We start from the raw sequence: 15,507 nt of genomic DNA, 5'->3' as shown, positions 1-15,507 counted from the left end.
TTTATGATAAAAAATACCGACGTATTTTAAGGTCTCATATACACATCACACAACTAACAACTATTCTCCAGAGGCTAAGAAAAGACAAAGAAATTATTAACACGTTAAGAATAAAAAATTGGCTTACTTCGGCCACATTATGCGTAGGTAATAGTAAATACCCACTTCTACAGTTGATTCTACAAGGCAAGGTTGAAGGCAAGAGAGGCCCTGGACGTAGACGTTTATTCTAGTTCGCTAATCCTAGGAAATGGGCTGGTCTAACGTCAACTGATCTATTTCGAGCTACTGTGAATAGAATAAGATGGGTTAATGTGGTCGCCAACATCACTGGAAGATAGGCACCTTTTGAAGAAGAAGGAGATATAGATTTAGAAATAGGTATCATCAAATTTTGAAGTCGATTTCTCCTTGTCTGATCTCTCTGCCAATACCTTCTCTCCAACTTAGTCTAGATTTGCTTCTCTTTCTTTTACTTCGTAGTGTCCAATTTAGTGTCTGTTTAGGTAAACGATCTTCTTATCTCATTCTATGTACGCGGCTATAGCATCTTAATTGGCTTATTTTAATTCGGTTGTTGCATGCCAAACAATCATAATTTCTGCAATTCTATTAATTTCAACCCCAACCTTTATTTACCAGCAGCACGTTTCCAAAAATTTATGTCATTTGCCTCTTGTGTGACCACACCTCACTGCTCTAAGTGGTTATACTTTTTATGATGCTGTTTATTACATTTTATTTGTGTTTATTTTATATTGATATATTTCTATCCCACAATATGCTATTCCGCTGTCTTATTGCTCTTCTTTCTTCGTTGTTTCTATATTTAGTAGTTTTATGCATTCGGCCATCATCCAAGAAAACAAAAATATAGCATAAATTGTGGATGAACATTGCTTCTGTTAGAAAACATTATGCATTTGTATTAGATTCTTTCATCCGAAAGAAAGAAGAATTATTACGTTATTCTGGAAACTTGTGCAAATTTTTAGTGAAGAACCGGATAAACCAAATGAAGGTGCGACTGCCGAAATGCTATACACAGAAATCCGGATTGTGTTTTTAGAAAAAAAATATTTCCCTGGAAAATATTGTTGGGTTCCCATCTGACGGTTTTAACACAGTGTTCGGCAAATAGAATTCTGACTCGGTTAAATTACAAAATGATCTTTGAGAGTATTAACAAATATTATTGGAATTGTAATTAACAAATGCATTTGTTATTTGAATTAACACAATTATATCCGAACAGTAATTAAAAAGAAAAAAGAAGAAGAGAAACATCAAACGGAACAACGACAGAGATAATATATAGATAAGAGAAGGTAGTGTTTAGCTAAAGATAGCATTGTGAAGGGACTGCTATCTTTAGTACTTTAAATTAAACTGAAACCTTAATTTTAAGGACTCAAAATGGAGGTAGCAAAAAAAATTTCGGTGCCAAACCAAACCCCTCCATCCCGCAGGAAAATTCTAGGTGCGCCACTGGTGCGAACTAGGTGCGCCACTGAGAACTACATTTTGCTGAAAAATTTTTTTTTATTAACCCTGCTGTACCGTTCGAGTCAACTATGAAAATGTACTGTTCGGGTCAATATGACTCAACTATGGTTTACGGTCCTTAATCGAAATAAAATAAGCTAATGGTGCTAAACAAAACTTTATTAACATTAACAAAAAATTATAGTTAATTAAACAAAAATTATATTGCTAATGTAAATTAAACCTTATTAACAAAAATAAAAGGCATTTTTTTCTTTCCCAGAAAAGCCTAAGAACAAATACCTACAAAATTTAATTTAGTTTACAACTGGGACAGTAATAAAAAGAATAGGTTTTACAAATATGTTTGTGACATATACAACCTAAAATATTGGTCTTGTTATCGTTTTTAGAGCAAAATTTACAGCGTGCTCGTTTAGCAGGCGGAGTTGGATTGTCTATAGACGGTTCACTAGAATTTCCATCTTCTCTACTCGCTTTTGTTCGTTTTCTTTTTACCAGTTCTTGTGAGTATTTAGTTCTTGGTAAATTTTTCCTGGAAAGGGTAAGTGGTTTCACCAGTGTTTTTCCCAATTCCTCAAGAAAAATTCGCCGTTTTGTAAATTTGTTGGTGTTCCATTGGAGATTTATTGATGTCCATAAAACGAACGCTTTGTAGGCAGAAATGTCCAGCATATTATAAATAACAGTCATAGGCCAGCGATTTGTCTTCCTCTTACATGTATATGTACCAACAAGCTGATCTAGAGTATCCACTGCTCCCTTACTGGAATTGTAATCCAAAATAATTTGGGGCTTTTTGTCATTTCTGTCACTAATAGCCTTATCATGATGCAAAGTACTCATAAGAATAACATTTTTATTCTTTTTAGGAATATAGTTAACAACAGTGGTATCTTGCGTGAAGTAAAAAGACGAACTATGAACTTCTTTATTCGCAATTTGTACTGGAAGCTCTGGCTTATTTCTTTTTATAGTCCCCAGCGTTGTTAATTTTTTTTAGAAGAAGTTGTCCTAAATTGTATGATGTAAAAAAGTTATCACAAGTAATATTGTGTCCTTTCAAATTACTACACAAGTCGCACACCACACGCATTCCCTGTTTCTGTTCCAGCACGGCACCTGCTTCCTTTTCTGTATAAATCTGCAATTTTAGAGCATACGAACTTTTACTGTCACATAAAGCCCAAATTTTTATGCCATATTTGTCTGGTTGGCTTGGAATGTACTCTTTGAAGGGACACCGGCCTCTAAAGGCAACTAATTGCTCGTCGACGGTAACATTTTCATCAGGGTTAAAAATTTTGGTAGATTTTCTACCCATTTTTCCCAAATTTCACGTATTGCAGCAAGTTTATCAGTATGTCTCTTATTCTGTCTAGTAGTCGTGTTATCAAAACGTATTACTTGCGAAATTTTTGTAAATACTTCCAGGGACATTGTTGCTCGAAATACACTACGACCCGTTTCTTCATTCCACACACTTTTAGTTGATTCGCCATGGGACTTAAAAATCCAGCTAACAATAAAAGACCAATGTATGCTTGAAAACCAATTTTATCCAACTCTTTCCAGTTGGTTCCAAAAACACGCTGTCCTTTCATGTTGGTCATACTTATAATTTGGTTTGCAACTATGTCAAAAAAGAGTGAATTTGATGAGTGATTTGATGAATTTTTGATATCGAAAATTCGTGTATATGCGTACCTTGTAACTCCTGGAGCATTATTTATAACATTGGCCGTAGAAAACAACCGCGTTGCACTTATTACTCTTTGATACGCTCGCGAGCTCGCGAAGCTCATCTTCGGTTAGTGTTCTTCGATGCGATATTATCAACATGCAAACATAGACTGAAACTTGAAACATAAATGAATGCGCTTGGCATATCATTGTCCTACCAGCCTACCACTTGTCTATGACCCTCACTTCCTTCTACGTGACATGCCCTTCTAAATGACATCGTCCAGCTACATTACACATTTTTTACAAGTTCTAGCTTGCAGAAACTTGTTTCTATTTATAGACGTACCTGACTGACAAACTGTTAGAAAATATATAAAATACTGCTAACTAAACATACGTACACAGGTAATTTTTAACTGTTTAAATACGTGGGTCATATAGACACGAACGTACTATAGGTAACAATTTAATTTTTATGAAAAAAATCAGGAAGTTGATTTTTTATCTCGTATGCAATTGAAAGACCTCATATTAGGTAATAAAGTCACAAAACACCAAAACGTTACGCCACGTAATAATTTGCAAAATAAGAAATAAATTTTTTTTTCGGGTCAAATAGACCCGAACAGGACAGCAGGGTTAAAGTCCTTTATAAAAGATATATAATTAAAAACGCAATCGGGCTATGTCATAAAGACAGAACGTTTTCGGAATCAATATTCCATGATCAGTGTCTATTTTTAAAGCCACTAAATATCTGGGTAAAAACCCGTTAAAAGTTTAGGTTAAAATTAAGTTTACATTATTTGATCTTAATCTAATTTAAACCTAACACTTTTAACGGGTTTTTACCCAGATATTTAGTGGCTTTAAACATGTATACCTAGACACTGATGATGGAATATGGATTCCGAAAACGTTCTGTCTTTATGACATAGCTCGATTGGGTTTTTAGTTACCTTTTATAAAGGATTTTAATAAAAAAAATTTGTGATACATGGTATACAGCCAGCTACAGGAATTTAGTTTCCTTGTGGTTTACATTTTGTTGCTTCATGAAGCGTTGTTTTATTCTACACAAAAGTGCTAATAAACATTTTTGTTCAAAATTATCTCAGCTACATTTTTTATTTGAAACATTTTATTTGAAAGCCGGGTGTGATAAAGTTTTTTGCATATTTTTGGGGTTCCAAAATTGATATTCACAGCAAAATTCAGCTTGTTCTTATGATTTTTAGATTATCAATTGCATTTTCGTCTCTGACGACTGGACTGGAGTAATAGTGAATATTTTTTACTTGTTTTTTTCTTTTAAATAATTTATTTGTTTATTTGTCTTCGCTTGTTTCTTTTATAAAAAATTAAATATATTATTTTTCTACATTGTTAATTTCTTGTTTAATAGAATAAGAAGGTAATGTTTAATGTTCTACGATAATCTCTACGATAAAATACGATAACTTGAACAACGGCATACGATTTTCTGACTTCGATGACCTGGCAACGCTGTGCAATCATCAGCATTATCAGGTTGTTGTTGTTAGCGATGACGTTGACGTATAAAAATATTATACGTCATTGTCATTGATTGTTATCAACAGCTGACAGCTGTGTACAAAGTTAACCTTACATTTAAAAGACAAAAATGGTTTTTATCTTTTTATAACTTCTACAAATTGATATATACATATGAAGAATTAATGTGCAGAAGCATTTCATAACAGTCATGCCTAAAAAGTTAAAAATCGCATTTATTCATCCTGATCTTGGAATAGGAGGAGCTGAAAGACTGGTTTTGGACCTGGCTGGAGCTCTAACTCTTTTAGGACATGAAGTGAGGTTCCTTACAAATCATTTTGATCCTACTCATGCATTTGATGAAGTAAAAAATGGAGATTATCCCGTAGAAGTGTATGGAGACTGGTTACCAAAAAGTGTTTTTGGAAGATTTCAAGCCTTGTGTGCCTATTTCCGTATGGTGTATATGTCTATAATTTATATATTATTCTTTAATAATGATAACAAGCCGGACCTTTATATTACAGACTCAATACCAGTAGCAAATGTATTTTTAAAAATTGCTGGTGAGAAAGTAATTTATTACTGTCATCATCCCGATTTGCTTGCTAGTACTCCTGGAGGTGAACTAAAAAAATTCTACAGAAAGCCAATAGATTGGATAGAAATGAAGACAACAGGAAAAGCGGATGTTATTTTAGTTAATAGTGAATATACTGCTTCAATATTTCGTAAAACATTTCCAAGCATACATAAAGATATTCAAATTTTATATCCTACAATTGCAAGTTCATACCAAAGAACAGTAGAAAACTTAAAAGAAGCTAAACCAATACAAGAATTAGTACCACAAATAAAGAAAACAGGTGAGATAATAGTATTTTTATCATTAAATAGATTCCATCCAGCTAAAAAGCTGGAATTTGCTATTCTAGCATTAGCCAACTTAAAAAATATAGTTTCCACAGAAGACTGGGAGAAGATTTACCTTATTATAGCTGGGGGTTATGATCCACAATTTGCCCTCAATGCAATTACATACCTAGATTTAGTTAATTTAACCAAAGAGAAGCAATTAGAAGATAAAGTAATATTTCTTAAATCACCTAATGATAACTTAAAGGCTGAGTTACTAAAATCTTGTACTTGTTTGTTATACACACCAGTTAAAGAGCATTTTGGTATTGTTCCATTGGAAGCAATGTTAGTATCAAAACCGGTTATAGCCATCAATAGTGGAGGGCCTAGAGAAACAGTGGAGCATGGAGTAACTGGCTATCTTAGTGAACCCTCAGGAGATAGTATGGCTGAATTTATGTCTAGAATTTTATCTGACAATATGGAAGCAATGGGTGCTAATGGTAGGAAAAGATTAGATGAGAAATTTTCATATGATATTTTTAAGAAAAATCTTAATGCTGTAGTTAATAATTTAATGGAAAATGATGTAAACAAGATAAACTAACAATAATTGGTATATTAAACATTATGAAAATGTTTCTGTATTTTTATTTAAACTATTTAAGTAGTTGGGTATTGTTGACTGACAAATTATGTAAACTAAGTGTTATTTTAAGGTTGCAGTCATTAATAGGGCAGGATAAGTAGAACTCTTTGTTCTTATATCTAACTTTCGTTATAATTATTTTATCAGTAAATACAATGAAATTAAAATTAAAAAACATTGTATAAAACAAGCACAAAAACTTATGACATGAGGTTAATTCATTAAATTTTGAATTTCATAAAACATTAAACTTAATTTATTAAAAGTAATTACAATGTTTTAATTTTAGGAATCATGATTGATAATAATTACTTTGATGTTTGATTTATGTCAACAAGACACTCGTTTCTGTTTATTATATTTTAAAATGATTACTCTCATTGGTCTTTGGTCTTAGTAAATAAATTGACATAATCTTTAACTATCAAGTGATTTATTTATTCTTTTAACTTTTTTGCTACCAAACTTGGTATGTTTGAATTAGGAATAATAAGTTCCTCTCAAATCTGCAGAAATATACAGGCATTCCATTTAAATTTTTAAGACTTTTGGAATATCTAGATAATAACTACCCTTTTTACTGTAAAATGCTGAACTGGAAAAGTACAATTTATTAAGGCATCATGAAATTTTTTAAAAGTTGTTGATAAAGCTCTCTAAAATAATTATGCTGTACTGTTGCAACTGTTTTATTGCTTTTTCTTTGGGACATTGACTTGTTTTTATTAACCAAAAACACTTTAAATATTTGAGATTTTTTTTGACAGTCTTTTAACAATTATAGAAAACATAAATAGACAAAATTCACAACTTTTACAAAAGAATTTATTAATCTATAATATAAAAATGAATCGTAAAATGTGTTGGTAAGCGCATAACTCAACAACGCATGGACCAATCTTAATTCTTTTTTTAAAATGTTCCTTGAAGTCTAAGGATGGTTTTTTTACGGCAAGAAAAATTCGAATAATTTCCGGGAAAACCCTAAAACAGCCCTTTTCTTTTTCCCATGCAAATATTTTCTAACTAAATGTAGAGTCAATTTGAACTTTATTGCTATTCAATAAATTTTATATTAAATTACAAGAACTCACTGTTGTCTAAACAAAGTAAGTGTGTTCCTTTTAATAAATTCCACAGGGGGTTGCAAATTAAGACGAAAAAACAACTTTATTTGTACACTCCGTATATGGGTAAAACATTGACATTTTCCAGAAAACATTAATACAGTTATTACTTAGAAATATATCTGCAATGATCTTTTTTCCATAAATGAATAAAATCTTTTATAAATAAATAAAAATAAAATTTTTCCATAAATCTTTTTTCCATACAGATAATTTCTAACAAAATGTAGAGTCAATTTGAACTTTATTGCTATTCAATAAAGTTTATATTAAATTACAAGCACTCACTGTTGTCTAAACAAAGTAGGTGTGTTCCTTTTAATAAATTCCACAGGGGGTTGCAAAATAAGACGAAAAAACAACTTTATTTGTACACTCCGTATATGGGTAAAACATTGAGATTTTCCAGAAAACATTAATACAGTTATTAATTAGAAATAGATCTGCAATGATCTTTTTTCCATAAATAAATAAAATCTTTTATAAATAAATAAAATTAAAATTTTTCCATAAATCTTTTTCCCATACAGATATTTTCTAACTAAATGTTTGGTCAATTTGAACTTTATTGCTATTCAATAAAGCTTATATTAAATTACTAGCGGACCCGACAGACTTCGTTCTGTCAAATAGATTTGGAATGTGGCAGTTTATTTCTTTAATTCTCCTAAACAGAACCGTCACCATGATGATAGGGCGGTGTGTGAGGGTCAGCTCGGGTGACCTAAGTATCTTCGCTTCCACCAATTTTGGCCACCCTTTTGGACCCACTAAAAAACCCGACTGGGATGTTTGCCAGAGGTCTTCAAACTAAGAGGAGAACTTAAGGTTCAAATCCGATTGAAAAATAATCTAAAGGGATAGTGGGAACCTAAAGGTGACAAATATTTATAAAGTGGGTGCTTCAATGACAAAATATAAAGATAATTAATTATTTATTATTATTAACATAGGGTGAATAACCGATGTAATAAAGAATAATGAAATAAAATGTATATAAGTATTTTCAGTAATCGCTTTATTTTAAATCAAGTGAATCATAATTATTAACAAAAATCTGTTTCATTTTTATTATAGTGCTTTATGATATACAATGTTTTTTGTTTGATTATCTGGTGAATATACAAACAAATCTGATGGTTTTCCAACACGGGAACAGGTAAGATCTACGGAGCAATCATAACCCATTTGGCAGTGCAATGATTTCATTAGCAGGAGATTATCGTCAAACATTGCCAGTGATTCCACGATCAACGCCAGCTGATGAACTCAATGCATGTTTAAAGTCCTCCAATTTGTGGAAACATGTCAAGGCATTACACTTAAGCAAGAATATGCGTGTCGAGTTGCAAAATGACCAATCTGGAGACATATTCTCTAAAAATCTCATTGACATTGGTAATGGCAAATTTCCTATAGACACCTTGACTGGTTGCATTAACTTTTCTCAAAGTTTTTGTCAGTTAACTAGATCAAAAGATGAACTTATTCAAAGGGTGTTTCCAGATGTTGCTCAAAATTACAGAAACCATGTTTAGTCGAGCGAACGGGCTATATTGGTTGCTAAAAACATAGATGTAACTGAATTAAATTTCAAAATTCAAGAACAAATTACAGGCGAATTGAGGATATATAAATCGGTTGATTCGGCTACTAACCAAGATTATGTCGTTAACTATCCGCCTAAATTTTTAAACTCACTGAATTTACTACAATTGCCACCTCACAATCTTCAATTAAAATTATGAAAAGGAAAGGAAATTATAAAGGAGAAGACGTTTTGATACCACGCCTCCCAATGATTCCGACTGATTTAAATTTATTCCTATCATTTGAATTTAAACGACTACAGTTTCCAGTGCGGCTTGCTTTTGCTATGACCATAAATAAGTCTCAGGGGCAATCATTAGGTGTTTGTGGTATTAATGTAGAAAACCCATGTTTCTCACATGGTCAATTGTATGTTGACTGTTCCCGTGTTGGAAAACCATCAGATTTGTTTGTATATTCACCAGGTAATCAAACAAAAAACGTATATCATAAAGCACTACAATAAAAATAAAACAGATTTTTGTTAATAATTCTGATTCACTTGATTTGCAATAAAGCGATTACTGAAAATACTTATATACGTCTTATTTCATTATTCTTTATTACATCGGTTATTAACCCTATGTTAATAATAACAAATAATTCATTATCTCTATGTTCTGTCATTGAAGCTTTATAAATATTTGTCGCCTTTAGGTTTCCACTATCCCTAGATTATTTTTCAATCAGGTTTGAATCTTAAGTTCCTCTCTTAGATTGAAGCCCTCTGGCAAATATCCTAGTCCGGGTTTTTAGTGGCTCCAAAAGGGTGGCCAAAGTTCTGGAAGCGAAGATACTTAGGTCACCCGAGCTGACCCTCACACACCGCCCTATCATCATGGTGACGGTTCTGTTCAGGAGAATTAAAGAAATAAACTGCCATATTCCAAATCTATTTGACAGAACGAAGTCTGTCGGGTCCGCTAGTTTATGAATAAAAATAACATTTTCACAACCTGATAACTTATGTATATATGTTGTTTCCTTGTAGTCAAATTTCATTTAATTAAGGAGCTGAGTAAATAAAATATTCAGAAAATGCAATTTAGTCCAAAGTTCTGATAAAACACTTTAATGATTCATAAATTTATCACTTTGTGTTATCTTTTATACATGTAAATATAATCTTTAGACATATACTGCAAAAAAAATGTTCACAAGTATGTTACATAATCCATTGTGTGCCAACTTTTTATAATAATTTAAGATATAGGGTGATTTGGCTGGTGGTCGGCCAGTTTTGTTCAATGTCAATTTCAAATGACTGTAGAACTATAAGCTGTTACAATTTTTTTAATGCATAGATTGAATAGTTTTCTAAAATTCTTTAATAATTTTAGCAACTATATACTATAAATTTAATTTATTTTATTAATAGTTCTAATGGATGTCTATTTTATTAGTAGTCGGCCAGTACATCTTAATAGTCATCCACAAATAAGTTGGTAGTAGTCGGCCCTTATTTTATTAGCTCTCTTCAGACGGTGTGGTATTAGAGAAAATCTCCAATGAAACTCACCCATATTAAGTTAAGTTTAAATTATAAAAAATAGAAAACAAGAAATAATTTCTAGTACTTAGATAAAAAAATGCATACTGCTCTCGAAAGTAACACCAAGATCCATCAATAAGAAAAACAAATTATCATCAAAGATATGAAATAAATGCAACACATCGATAAAAAAGCGGCTAAAAACAATTTAAAAATACATTTTTTTATATTTTTAATTGTCACATACATCACACCTAAAAGCTTCCTCTACCACTTCACTGTAGACACGTCCCTTGAATTTAGTACATTTTAGGTGATAAAGGATTGAACAATCGTCACAGCCAACATTCTTTTCGCTATCTTCTTCAGCATCGCTGTAGAGATTTTCTAAACAAACACCACATTTTTGTTTGACTTAATGACTATACACAATACTTTCATTATCTAATACCTAAGTTGCCACTTTCTTTTGTACACCGTGTTATTATTTAGTTTTCGTTTCCTATTCTCCAATCTCTTTTTCTTCTCGTTTTCCTAATGTTTTTTCTTTTTTATTATAATCGTGTCTTCATGCCTCTCACGATATAGCACTAGGAAACCGTTCACGAAGGGGTTTAGAAGATTTCTGGAGTGGCTGAGGATATTTTAGGTGTTTAGTAAATGGTGATTCTTCGGTTGCATATACAGCAATATTTAGGTACTTCAGGACTTTTCTCCTGTAAAACTGTTAGCATAGATAAGAGGGTTAGATCTGTTAGTTGACTTGAAGTTTTGAGACCGTTTAACGTAGAATTATTATTCGCATATTGTCAGAGCAATTCGAAAATGATGGCAGAGTGTCTTCAAAGACTTTTAAAACTGTACTTCATTTTTACTGACGTTCACTTGTTCGACATTAATAGGTTGTAAAATCGGCCATTTCATACTCTGCACAATTAACAATGTCATTTTCAGTTCCTGTAGAACTTTCAAGGTTTGTTTTATAGGTCTGCAATTGTAAAAAATTAACGATTTCTACAATGGGCGTAATATTTATGCCTTCTTCAGAACATTTTTGTTTTATAAAAGTTAGTACTAAAGAGTACTGTTAAGATCTTTTTGAGTTATTTTGACTATTGGATCTTTACTGTTTTCATTAATTACCGCCAAAGTATCACGGACACATTTTCTGTAATCAATATAGTCAAGGTTAAATGGAAACAAGCCGCATGCCTTAAAATCGTTTTTAATATTTGTTGACATCTGAGACTGATGCAATGTCTTTTGAAAAACTGGACAAAAATTTAGTTTCGATAACGATTTTCCTTCATTTTTGCACAGCATTTTTCCAATACACTTTTAGCGGCTTAAACACCGACACATCCGCCGGTTGTAGTATGTGCGTCGCGTTCGGTGGAAATGCATATAAAATTATACCATTTTTATCAATTATACCAATTAAAAATTGCTTAAAGACATGTGAGAACGATGCCCATCTACTAAAAACACTACAGGTTTTTTAATCTTCTCTTGTGACAACCATTTATTAAATGCATTGGCAACAAATTCAAAAATAAGTAGATATATCAGTTCGCATCCAGCCGGATTCTGATTTTTCCAAAATTCAATTCTCGGGCATAGCTTCTACTAATGCTGGAGGCGGTTTCACATAGGGAAATACTACTACAGGTGGGCATACTCTTCCATCAGCACAAATCGTAACTAGTACTGTTAAATTCTCTTTTGTATTTCCTCTGGTGATTTCATAAAAGTTTTTATATATTTTGGTCCAAGGACTTTGCCGCATTCTACTAGAATCCGATAATATTTCACAGCTCCTTTATCTTTTAAAAAGGATTCCAGATCTTTAAACCAGGCTCGTATTGAGTGTTAGATAAAATTGACCTAGCTTCATTAATAGCTTCTGGCATTTTTATTGGATGTAATTTCTGGATGTCTTCCTAAAAATTTCTGAAACCATGTTTGCCCCGGTTTTCCATCTCTAAACGGTGTTTTTAAATTCCCATCTTTAACAATTTTCTGTATAGATAAAAGTAACTCTTTCTTTCTGTATAGATAAAAGTAACTCTTCCTTTTTCAGTGGAAACCCACATTTGGCTAAACTATTCAACTACTCTACAATTCATTTCTCCTTCTCTAGTGTTAAAACTGGATCAGGGCCCATCTGCCACTTTTCTCCAACTCTACCACTCATGGTCCACACTGGTCCTGTACCGTAGACCTAGGAATATTGTAGCTTCTACAAACTTCCCGTATTTTTCTGCCGTTTCTTATATCTGCAATGACTTTTTGAAGGGAATAAAGATGAAACTTTCTTTTGGAACAGGTTGCCATGGTCTAAAATTAATAAAAAAAGAAAAAAGTCAAATTTAAACCCTACCCGTGTATCACCTTGAAGAAATAAAGATTTAGCCGACTAGTTAAATTATCCCCACCACTTCAGATGGGTCGTCGGCCACTAAGTTTGAGTCCCGAATTATTCAAGCTAGTACTCGGCCACCCTGACCGACAACTAAAAAATATCAATTTTTTTTGTCTAATAAGCGACCTTTCATTATAATTTTGCAGCAATTAATATCTATCAATTTTTTCAACCAATCACACTTATTCAACATTACACTATCTGGTACAAACAAACGAAAATGATACATAATATTAGCTAATGATAAATCCTACCTTTAAAAATTGCTGTTACTTATTTTTCACTTCTTATCTCAGTGATAAATTTGTCGTTAAAATAACATGAGCGAGGTTGAGCATAGACTAACGCTTTCAGCTGCCAGTTCCAGTTATTGGCGGGAAACTAACGACCCCTATATAGGAGCAAAAATAATGCAAATCTATATCTTAGAAAGTAGAATCCAGATACAGAATGAATTAGCGGAAACAATAGATGTGAAAAAGGGACTAGGCCAGGGAGACATTCTATCATGCATCTTGTTCAACATCATACTCGAGAAAATACTGAGGGACACAACAGTCAATACACGAGGAACAATCATTAATAAAAGCGTGCAAATACTAGCATTTGCAGATGATGTTGACATAATCGCAAGTCAAGAAGAGAAATGATAGAGGCATACAACCAAATAGAACAAGCTGCACAAAATAGTGGTCTTAAAATCAATCAGACCAAAACAAAATATATGCAGGTAAGTAAAAACGCAGAAATAAGGCAGCTACAAAATATAACAATAGGAGAATACAACATAGAGGGGGTAAAAAACTTTATATACTTGGGATCTCTAGTCAGATAGTAACGTTACAGGGGAAGTGAAGAGGCGAATATTTATTGCAAATAAATGTTACCATGGCCTAATTAGGCAATTAAGATCAGATAAAGTCGCAAGAAAAACAAAATGCCAAATATATAAAACTCTAATAAGACCGGTACTCACATATGACTCAGAAACACAGATTTTTTGCTTTTGGTATAAAAAGGTTTTATTTTATAATATAAGCTTCCTGCTTCTTCATCTATATTCATTTTGAATTTCCATACACATGTATCCAAAGTTGAGCTCTCTTTGCTAGTCTTAGCAGAATTAACTACTTTAAATTGCTTCAGTATATTCAAATTTATAACAAAAAAAATCAGATAATATAATTTTTTTATTAGTAATATCGATACTTATCTATATCTCCACAATAATTATAATAATAAATTACAAAAGGAAAAAAAAACAAAACTGAAGTTTCCATAGATTAAAATGGAAACAAAAACTGGAATATTCAGGTACTATTTTGTCCAGGAAACTTTGGGAATATCAAAGTGTTCTGTAAGACCATCTAGATGTTGATTAAATTTTTCTACTCTTTCTTTATGAGTTTGTGAAGCCTTCTCCAGTATTCTTTTGGTTTTCTGAAAAATACAATATTTTAGTGACTCTTTTATATAAGTATTTTAAATATTAACTCTTTCTAGCATTTGTTTGACAATAAAATAAAAAACACTCAGCTAATGATTAAAAACATTACTAAGGAAGAAAGTATGAGAGAGTTATGTTTATAGATACAGGCTTAAAAAGTCCCCTTGTAGATTTCAAATTCAATAATGGTACAACTCACCATCTTTTCCTGTTGTTGTAAAAAGGCCAGTTCGGCTTTAGTTTTTGTTTGTTTCGGTTTTGATTCTTCTGATTTCTCTTTACTCTCACTTTCCAAGGTTTTATTGACTTTTTCAAGCATCTTATCCTTCTTTTTCTTTTTTTTCTTGATGGAGGTGTCACATTTTAGCTTTAATTTACTCTTACTTGGTATTGCGTAGGGATCATCTTCTGTGGCGCCCATTAAAATAGACAATGAATAAAGTTTTTTCTGTAATTTGGTATTCGGATCACTAAAGGAATGGTTCTATCGACCGATCATATGAATTAATAAACAGTCTAACAACTAACAAGAGTTAGGTCAATTTGTATTTATTTTGATTTAAAGTCTCTCATGAAGCTGTCATGTGTCAATTCAATTAATGATGTCAAGTTGACGTTGACAGAGTAATATGTCTAATGTCCATTTCTGTATACGAAAAACAGCTATTATGAGAATTATAAAGACTGATTTATACTTTACGTTGCCGTCGGCGCTGGCGTTCGCCTTGGCGTGAGACTTCGAAATAAAAGACAACGACAATACAAACGGAGGCCTTCAGAAAGACAAGAGGTAATTTTAATTATTATACAAATATAAAAAACTGGGATACATAGCAGTTTTTGAAGTTATACTTCTATACGCGCGCTCGACGTTGGAAATTTGCACGGGAGTGAATCGGTGAAATCATTACATATGTAAGATATGAGTAAGAGAGAGAGAGACAGAAGATATATTTTCTCTCTCTTTCTCTCGAGAATAAAAATGTTCCTTTTGTATATATATTTAATATTATATATATTATATATAATATATATATATATATATATATATATATATATATATATATATATATATATATATAATAATATATATTCATATTATTATTTATGTGATATGTTTTGTATTATTTATTAAATGTTCATAATTATTTTATTATTGTGTGTGCTGTTGGTTTCTTTTGACTGTGGTATTTTATTATTAGATTTCAAAAT

General features: G+C 31.8%; 2 protein-coding genes across 2 annotated transcripts; one reads left to right on the top strand and one right to left on the bottom strand.

Moving 5' to 3' along the window:
* Positions 1 to 4,767: 4,767 nt before the first annotated feature.
* Positions 4,768 to 6,207, top strand: Alg2 (alpha-1,3/1,6-mannosyltransferase Alg2). Its single transcript, XM_072541611.1, has one exon. It carries the CDS (start codon positions 4,919 to 4,921, stop codon positions 6,173 to 6,175), a length of 1,257 nt encoding a protein of 418 aa, XP_072397712.1. The 5' UTR covers positions 4,768 to 4,918; the 3' UTR covers positions 6,176 to 6,207.
* A 7,813-nt stretch (positions 6,208 to 14,020) lies between these two features.
* LOC140448526 (uncharacterized) lies at positions 14,021 to 14,891 on the bottom strand. The gene is made up of 2 exons (XM_072541610.1): positions 14,495 to 14,891; positions 14,021 to 14,288 (listed from the first exon to the last, which is right to left on the bottom strand). Exons 1-2 carry the CDS (start codon positions 14,714 to 14,716, stop codon positions 14,166 to 14,168), a joined length of 345 nt encoding a protein of 114 aa, XP_072397711.1. The 5' UTR covers positions 14,717 to 14,891; the 3' UTR covers positions 14,021 to 14,165.
* Positions 14,892 to 15,507: the final 616 nt, after the last annotated feature.

Source organism: Diabrotica undecimpunctata, chromosome 8, assembly GCF_040954645.1.
Source record: "Diabrotica undecimpunctata isolate CICGRU chromosome 8, icDiaUnde3, whole genome shotgun sequence".
Taxonomy (NCBI): domain Eukaryota; kingdom Metazoa; phylum Arthropoda; class Insecta; order Coleoptera; family Chrysomelidae; genus Diabrotica; species Diabrotica undecimpunctata.
Note: the sequence above shows the minus strand (reverse complement) of the source record. Positions and strands in the feature narration are given on the sequence as shown.

Coding starts and splice junctions, on each gene's coding strand:
- LOC140448526 (XM_072541610.1), bottom strand. CDS start 14,716: ATGGGCGCCACAGAAGATGATCCCTACGCAATACCAAGTAAGAGTAAA. Junction 14,289..14,494: donor TACAACAACAGGAAAAGATG/GTGAGTTGTACC, acceptor TGTATTTTTCAG/AAAACCAAAAGAATACTGGA.
- Alg2 (XM_072541611.1), top strand. CDS start 4,919: ATGCCTAAAAAGTTAAAAATCGCATTTATTCATCCTGATCTTGGAATA.